General features: G+C 36.5%; 1 protein-coding gene across 1 annotated transcript; it reads right to left on the reverse strand.

Moving 5' to 3' along the window:
• Positions 1 to 3,916: 3,916 nt before the first annotated feature.
• LOC141817257 (LOB domain-containing protein CRL1-like) lies at positions 3,917 to 4,603 on the reverse strand. The gene is made up of 2 exons (XM_074704933.1): positions 4,325 to 4,603; positions 3,917 to 4,240 (listed from the first exon to the last, which is right to left on the reverse strand). The coding sequence occupies exons 1-2, from the start codon at positions 4,601 to 4,603 to the stop codon at positions 3,917 to 3,919; spliced, it is 603 nt and encodes a 200-aa protein (XP_074561034.1).
• Between the last annotated feature and the right edge of the window lie 4,717 nt (positions 4,604 to 9,320).

Here is a 9,320-nt window from a genome sequence, read left to right on the forward strand (position 1 = left end):
ACTTCAGAGAAGAATCATCTTTGTAGTGCTAGTCACACAAGGAGATTTGACCAAAATAAGGAGGAGAAAGAAAAAGGATGTTTAGCAAAAAGGGAGAAGAGAGCTTAAAAATGCTTTGTTCTTCTTGAAATGTGCAAGAAAAAATCTTTTATATTCATCTCATGAATATGAAGGGTTTTTGCCTCTTTAGCTTCCCCACATTAAAGCTAATTAAAATCCAACTATAGCACATATTTCTCATATTGGCTCTTCATCTTCTCTTCATCCAATGAAGGGACTTGGTCTTCCTCTATTATTAATTCATTAAACATTTTAATGAATTAATATCTCAATCAAATTTGGTTAAATCTAATCTAAATGAGTCTAATATAATTCAAATTGGACTCAATCTCAAAATCCAATTGGATTCACTTGAGTCTAACTCAATTAATATAATTTGGATCATATTTTAGTGAAACTAAAATCAATTAATCTCCAGAGTATGTGTCCTTCGTATATGACCTAACAGATCTCGTAACGTTGGTAATGTGTTTAAAGCTTTAGACACTTAAGCAATGAGTGACATATAGCAATGCATCATTGCTACCCAAGTGACGAGAAAGTCGAGATTTGACCTAAACTTTTCGTGACTACTATATTGTATGATGTTGTCCTTTTATCCTTGATATCTAGATTGATCAATGAGACATAGACCATGTCATCCTCAATATTAATATTTATGTTTTTTGATCTTCGAGTAGATTCACTCAAGCAAATGAACTCAATATTTCATATTCACTTATTTGAGTATGGTCATGCATTTAGTAGTCTTACTTGATCAAGGGGCCCACAGATATCACTCTCGTCATATGGGTCATCTACATCACTCACATCCCTCTGCATAAGTCGTTGTATATCCAGTGATCGCCTTTATAGTCCACTATGTTACGGGTAATATTTGACGATACTAAAGTACACAACTCCTTATGTAAAGAACCATAGTGACTTCAGGTCTTAAGACTATTCATACTAGTAGTCATATGAGAAAATTTATGACACTCATATAACGATCCATGAAATTTTCTCATAACTGATCAATTCAGTATATATTCTCTAATATATACTCATGTGTCAACGTGATATCACATATCTATGACTTGTGAGATCAAGTAATCAATTGATTTACATGCTAGTCTCATACATTAATATTGTCCTTGAATATTAATACTTGTAGGAAAGGAATATTTATCTCACTATCAATTCAATCAATTGATATGATATAGATTAGAACCTACAACTTAAGGATATTATTATGTTTAGTCATTTGGTACAAACATGAAGTAAATATAATAACCAAAGTTTATCTTTATTAACAATAGAATATGATATAAAAGTCTCTAGTCAATCATCACATAATTGACTCTAGGACTACTACTAACACTGACTTTTTAGAAGGTCGAGGAGCTCAAAATACTTAGAGTGGACTGCTCAAGAAGTCATCCTTAGCACAGTTGATTATCTTTCATGGATATTATTTATGTCAACATGTCGGCCTAGCAGTAGAGGTCGAACGGTCAACCTTTAGGGAGAGGTCAAGGTCGTCAATATCATAAGGTGGGCAAAGCATGATTCATATAATTTATTCATATTACCTTTAGTAAACTTTAAATCTAGTGAACGCTTGATTTTTTTTTTATTTTTTTAACTTGTTACCCAAAAATAGGTGTAATAATATAGATTTAGTTAGTGACACATGATGAATGTTATAGAATCTCTAAACTAGTGGTGTTTATATAGAATCGGGTTACATGAAAATATATATGGGCAAAGCTGTATAATATCTAGATCATGCCTATATTAATTATATTAAGTTTCTATGCTTGAATTTTGGTAATAATAATTCTATGTCATCAACACGAAGAAATATTAATCCTTTAACTATTTACTTGATAAACACTTCTACAACCCGCTTGTTTTTTGTACAATTTACTGAACTTTTGTAAAGCAAATTATGAAATCTAATAGTTATGGTTAAGTAACCTAAAGCTAATTACCATGTGGAAGCTGAAATAAAGCAGAAATAATAGTTATTTGATCATCACCTTAGCACAATAGACATTTATACAAGTTCTTACAAGCCTTTATGATCAACATTATCACAAATATGATAATCATATAGATAACAATCACAATTGTTTTATAAATAACATTAGTAATTATAACAGCAAATATTACTTGGTCTTTTAAAGTTTGTTATGGCGTTTTATTATGCTTCTTAAATTACATTTTGAGGCACAAAAAAGTGTCTTATCTATCATATGTTGAGGCGTTTTATTATGCCTCTTAAATTTTCTTTTGAGGCATGAAAAAGTGTCTCATCTGCTATATGTTGAGGCGTTTTATTATGCCTTTTAAATTTCATTTTGAGACATGAAAAAGTGTCTCATCTGCTATATGTTGAGGCATGACAAACATCATTATATCAACTCGAATAAGAATTATGTAATTTCAAAAGTTATACACACATTAACATACTTTACAGGGTGTAGTTTAGAACAAGTAGAATCAGCAAGTCAGTCTCAGTTTCCATGAATAGCTGCTCTTCAGATTAGTGTTTGTTGTCTCTTGAGCTTTGCTGCCTCGGTGAATCTTACTATCAAGCTATGCATTCCAAGGTACAGCCTCCCTTGACAAATAAGAAGAGTGAATTTTTTTTTCATGAATAACATTAGTAATGATAAACATCAGTTTCCATGAATAACATTAGTAATGATAAATGCTTGTTGATTGAAATCAATTAGTATGCTAATTAGTTCCTATGCTGTTTTTTTTTTGTCATCAATGCTTAATTTATAAATTTGCTAAATTCTTGAGCAGTGCATCACATCAGATCTGCTAGGAGTTAGGAAATGCATCTGTGTTTTTTTTATCTGCTTGGTTTTCTAAAATATGCAGATTATGATATTTTAATTTCAGAATTTTCAAGTTACAAAATCAAGAAAAGACAATATGGGGAAGCGCATTCAATCTACCAGTGTGTAGTTTAAATACCTTGGAAGTAATAGATAGTACCCAGGATTTTGACACATGGATCTTCCGTCATATATTCTGGTCTTAAGGTTCCATGCCCTTCTGAAACTTGGTATACTACATAGTTTTTATATATTGTAATAATTAAAGTGTTCGGGAAACTTAAGCGAGTTTGTGTCTGTGTATCTAATTTGTTGGGCAATCCAAATTAATATATTAAGTACCAAACTTGAACAAAATCCATTTTATCACTATGCAAGCTTTAAATGAGAAATGTTTACAGACTGTTAATCCAGATTTATATGATCATTTATGTTGGATGGTTGAGGAATTAGATCTAGATGTTGTGACAATATATTCTGTGTTTGCTTTTGCCCACGTATAAATAATGAATAATCTATGTGCCTCAAGTTGATGATCTTCATCTTTTTTTACTTGAGAACAACGTACCTCAATCGAATCTGATTCATCAAGGTCATGCCTTTGTAATATGTGTAATGAATTGGAATAAGATTTTGGGGGTTGGGTGGGGTTAGAGAAACAGAAACAACATTTCTTAACTGCCCACGATTAAAGCATATGTCCAATCCCTTAAATTTCTACCTGTGGAATGGCTCACAGATACCAAAAAAAAAAGAATAAGATTGGAATTGTAATCAACTTGTATCTTTCTAATTAACACATGCAGCTTATATATATATATATATATATATATATATGTGTGTGTGTGTGTGTGTGTGTGTGAATCACTTAGCTTGCTGGCGCAGATCCATCATGGCTCTGCTCCATATAAATCACGTAGCACACCGTTCGACTTGGATACCGCATGCCTCGACGCCAAGCTTGGGATTCGGAAAAGTAGCCTCATGAATATCCTTCCACTTTAGGCAAATCAAATCTCATTATCTCAGGATCGACCGAGATAAGCTAACGCCACCGATTGCAGGTCCTCCATGTCATGGTACGCGACCGCCCTCCAACTGCTACCTTCCACTTCCGCCATGGAGCCGTTGGACGATCCCTCCTCCTCCCTCCCGGACGAGACGTACTCCTGCGAGGAGTTGCCGCAGTTGGGATCGGGCGAGTTTCTGACTTGATGGTCATCTCCGGTTTGGAAGAGGAAGGGCGAAAATTTGTCCACAAGACTGCCTTGAGGCGTAGTAATTTGGTCGATCCCTCGAGCAGCCGCTTGTGACTTGAGAGAGACCAGTTGAGTTTGCAGATGGACGACCTACCGATTAATTCAACAGCTTGAAACATAAATTGATGGATTACTTAGAGAACATGCGTGCAGAATCATGAAGAGGATGTATACTTGCTGTTGTAGCGCGAAGATGTGGGCGATGCAACCGTAGATAGGGTCTTGAAGCCTCGCCTGGGCTTCGAAGGCCATGGTAACGGCGGCCTCGGAGCGGTCGGCAACGGGGACGTGCAGGAGGAGCTTGGAAAAGTTGCTGGCCCCGAACACCTTGTGGATGGCGGCGAAGTGGGCTGCGCCTTGCTCGTGGCAGAAGAAGGGGGCGAAGACGCAGCCCCGAACGCACTTGCGCCTCAGGAACTTGCAAGCTCCGCATGGCGATCCTAAACCCGTCATGTTTTCTCTCACTAATTAACCACAGATATTAATCCCGACTAGTTTTAGTGCTCCTCCGTCCATGGTTATAAACACGGGAAGGAGGTAGAGGAAGGATGATGTCTTGGTGGATACATAAAGAAAGGCGCTGGTCCTGTTAATGGCCGACAACTTCCGTTGTTTATTGGCAGCGTAGTGCACTCCCTTTCGCCTCGCTTCCTATTTTATTGGTGTGTCAATTCAAGAGGACGGAGAAGGGATTTAATTACCACAAATACTGGAAACCCGCCTGTCCTTCTCGCCGTTGCTTTAATCCTCAATGATTTACGTGTAATTGCTGTGCGTTGGCCCATCTGTTTTCATAACAACGACCAGCTTTCATGGGATGAGTTAAGCCCTAAATTAAGTTATATTAACAAATATAATATAGTAGGATATATATATATACTATAATTAAAAAGAATTTACATAAAATTGAAAGCGTACTTTTAATTATTCATAATGGTAAAAGAATCTCTCTTTTAAAAGTTATTAAAATAGAGTAAATTGATATCAGAAATACTATAGGATCAAGAACACTATCATAAAGTATTCCAAAATACTATAAAATTAAGTGTAGGGAATCCTATGTGACAAACAACAATAAAATTCACAACGAAAATATGATCCTAATGAACGATCCATGCGAAAGAAAATTCGTACAAAGTTTGATTTATCTATCTAACAGATTTATAACTTTGAAGCATGTCCTTCGCTTATCTCATTCGTCCTCGGTTCATCGGATCTCTTGCACATTCAAGTATTTGTGCCTTTATACGTATCCACACGAACACGATCTCAAGCTTCGGAGAAGAATCGCCTTTGTAGTGTTACCACATAAGGAGATTCGGCTAAAACAAAGAGGAGGAAGAAAAGAAGTGTTTGACCAAGAAGGACAATAGAGCTCAAAAATATCTTGTTCTCCTTGAAAAGTGCAAGAAAAAAAATCTTTTATATTCATCTCATATTGAATATGAAGAATTTTTTTTCTTTTTAGCTTCCCCACATTAAAGCCAATTAAAATCCAAATAGAACGCATGTCTCTCATGTTGGCTCTTCATATTCTCTTCATCCAATCACTACAAGAAAATACTGAATAAACAATGCTAGGAAGACAACATTTTTTATCAAAACTGTTATCTTTTTTTTATTTAACAACGTTTTTAGTCAAAAATATTTTTAAATATCAAAGACAACACTTTTTCTGAAAGCATTGTCTATTAGCGGTTTTTTTTGTCAAAGACAATACTTTTTCAAAAAACGTTGTCTTTAGTACTTTTCTTTGGTCAAAGACAATGCTTTTTTAAAAAGTATTGTCTTTGAGGATATTGAGTATCTTTTTTATCGTGCGATCTACTTTGGGGATTTCGCCATAGAAGCCAAAGAAGTCGCCTAATGGACTTTCCTAACCTAAACCAGTACTCTCGTTCCCCTTCCCATTTCCTTCGCCGCAGAAGCTGCCTAATGGACTTTCCTTCCACCACATCGCAGTGGTCGTCACCACTGTAGCGGCCGTCGCCGCTAGAGTAGGAATAACCCTCTCTGCCTCCCTCAAGCAAAGCGTGCCCTCCCTCCGCAAGCCTTGCGACCAAGATGACGATGACGCTTCCCATCTTTGGGTCGCCTCCATCTCCCTCGATGGAGGCCCCACTCGGACAATGATATATGTTGATCCGAGAAGCAAAGTCGAGTTCCCGATGGTTATCAATGGCGAGAAGCGGCTCCTGAGCGTCAGAACATGGCTCCGAAGGCCTTCTTTTCTCTTCGGTATGTCTACTTAATTTACTATTCTTTGAGCAAACAATTACTATATACCCACGATTTTTTTACTGTGGGTATATGGTAATTTAGCTCTTTCCCGTTCGGTTCCGGAATCCTCAGACTTGTTGGATGTCGATGGGTACCATGGGAGGTTCTTCGCTCTCCCGCCCCAATTCTCCAATTTTGCAAGCGCCGAAGCAGATGAGGCTTTGGTGGGGCAAGTCAAACAACAGTAGAAGGAGGATCACATGCTCAACTCTTAAAACACGAGATCTCTTGTGTTTCTCTCCGTTTCAAAAAAAGTTTTTTTTAGGGTTTCTCTGATCACATCTATAATTTTTTTATTTTCCAGTGGAGTATATCTATTGCGTTTCACTAGCAGCTTGGAATTTTGTTAATTGTTTATTTTTTTTACAGTAGCATATGTAGATCTTATGTTTCCCTCTATCTAAATGCTTTTGCTTATCCTTTTTATCTTCTGTTTCTCTTTGCTATTATGTAGATATCATATACAGGCAGTTTTCTACAGGTTAGTTTCAGTGAGGTTGAATTGAAGGTGTGCTTGGAGCTAGAGGTTCTTGAGTTGAGGTTGTTCGTTCTCACATCCTTGTCCCTATTGATTTTGAATTATTATTATTTCTTTTGTTTAGTGATCATTCATCCTCATGATCAAGATGGTTTTAAATCCCTAAGTTTCAGTCATAGTCGCTCTAAACTGTCATGGCATAAAGAAGTTGTAGGATTCATCTGAAGGGAAAATTTTCATTGGATTTTCAGAGAAGTTATGCACACCATTCACCTCTAATAAATTCAAAGGTGTCAAAAAAGCTAATGTTAAATATTTGTTTTTCTTTTTCAATTTTCAAATTGTATTGTTGTGGAAATGAAAATTACAAATAGAAAAATTTCAATAAATGAACAAAACCAAATGCTTGGAATTTTTAATATATATGCCAACTGTTTTCTTTTCTATAGTCACATCCATTATCTAACTATAAGATAATCATATATTTTAATTTGATGATGCAATTGCAGGGCGCATAAAGTAAATATTGCCATCTATGCCACTTTCCACTTGAAGGATGATAACTTGTGTGTGTATAGCTTGTATTCATGCTATTTCATCTGTTGAAAAGTTTTATGTGCTTTATAGATATCTAGATGATAGATACTGGCAGCCATTTTCTGATAGTACACATGCAAAATCCAGCACCCATAATGTCACAACATCTGATTTTGGGAATCTTCCACCTAATTTTCTTCCAGATGCTATCTATTATATTGCTCTTTACATTGCTGATACATCACCAGAGAGCACCAGGACATTGAATGTCTTTGTAAATGACTACAACTTCTATTCTAATCCAACAGTCCCATCATCTGCCCTTGTTGTTTTTTCAAAAAAAGGTTTAGGGTTAATACCAAAAAAAGGTTAATGGATTTCAGGTTTAAAATCCGAAATACCTGTTAGGAATCCAATAGCCACCCGTGATGCAGGTTTCCCCATTTCTACTTGCGAAATTGACACCCTCCCCTCTCTCGTAACCGCGATCTTCTCTCCCACCTACCGTGATCTCTTCCGTTCTCTTCTTCTTACGCCCAAGCCCATCATGACTTCTCCCCTCCCTGCTCGCGCTGCGCCTTCTCCTTTCCCACACGAACGCCACCGATGCTAGTGTATCCTCCTCCTCCTCTTCTTCTTCTTCTATTGCTCAGAATCACGATCGACGTGAGGTTTTCCCCCTTATTGTGACAACTTTCTCCTTTCCCTGCGATCACTCTGACTAGCACCATCCCCTTCTCCTCTGTGAAGAACGTCGCCGTCTTCGTGCTCTGGATCTCGCCGTTCGCAGCCTAGAGAGCCACCACCTCCTTCACCAGTGAGCAAAGGGGCTGAGGTGAGGTCGTGTTTCCATTTGGGTTATTGTTGATTGTGTTGAATTTCTTCAGTTTGCTGAGGGTTTCTTCTGGATCGGCAGATTAGAGGGGTTCGTTGGTTTCGGTAATGCAATTTTATTATGTGATGATACTCAACTTGTTTGCGTGAGTAGAAATTCTATGAAGGCTAAACTTTGAGGTTTCTTCATACACGCAACAATTTGGAGTTGTTGACCTAGACTTGCTAACATGCTAGTAGACCGAGCAAAACTACATTTTTGTCAACCATGGACGACAATCATCTGAGTAGTTGTGATCATTCACAAAGGATTTTGTGGCTGCTTGGTCATTGCGATTGAACTAAATGAATTCTTTTGTGCCGTAGCCAAAATGTTTGAATCGATCACAAGTTGTAGTAGGAAAATCCAATAGGAAAAGGGTACAGAGATAGGAGGTGCTCTTGCTTGACTTTGTATCTTGTTATTTCGGCCATAGATTGACTAAATTAAGGGTCACAATTAGGCTTGGAATCGTGCACATGGCTGTTGTTGCGGAGTAGAATTATAATGAAGCATCCTGATTGTTAGCCATTAGCAATACACAATAACATCTAAAAAGATTTAGCAGTTTCTGTTCAAGATATACTAGAAGTTAAGGAGATTAATTTAATTAGGTAAATAATTAATAACTAAGTTAATTATTAATTGATTAAATTGGATTATTTATAAGTTAGTTAATTAACAAGTTATGTATGGAATAGAGTTAATTGAAGTTTAATTGGGTTGTAACTAACCTAATAATTGGCTAGGATTTTATTTGATAGGAAAATTTATATATCGTTGTATTTAGGAATGTTGATTATTATAATTACAAGACATTGAATCAGATTTCTAGACGGAGGTTTCCTTTGTTGATACAGACTACTTTCGGAAGGCGGGTATCTCGACTTATCTTTTAGATATGTCATTTTGAGGTGTATAATTTTGCACCAGCTAGTAGTAATTTTATGCTTTTATATCTGCCCTGGTATGTTATTACTTGTTTCATGTTGTATATCATT

Source organism: Curcuma longa, unplaced genomic scaffold, assembly GCF_044706935.1.
Source record: "Curcuma longa cultivar G26 ecotype Majalengka, Jawa Barat unplaced genomic scaffold, ITB_CL_G26_1.1 contig_19840, whole genome shotgun sequence".
Lineage (NCBI taxonomy): Eukaryota > Viridiplantae > Streptophyta > Magnoliopsida > Zingiberales > Zingiberaceae > Curcuma > Curcuma longa.

Bases quoted from the DNA above. Each gene is read 5' to 3' on its own strand.
- LOC141817257 (XM_074704933.1), bottom strand. From the start codon at position 4,603: ATGACGGGTTTAGGATCGCCATGCGGAGCTTGCAAGTTCCTGAGGCGC. The intron at 4,241-4,324 runs GTATACATCCTC...ATTAATCGGTAG, and splicing joins TCTTCGCGCTACAACAGCAA to GTCGTCCATCTGCAAACTCA.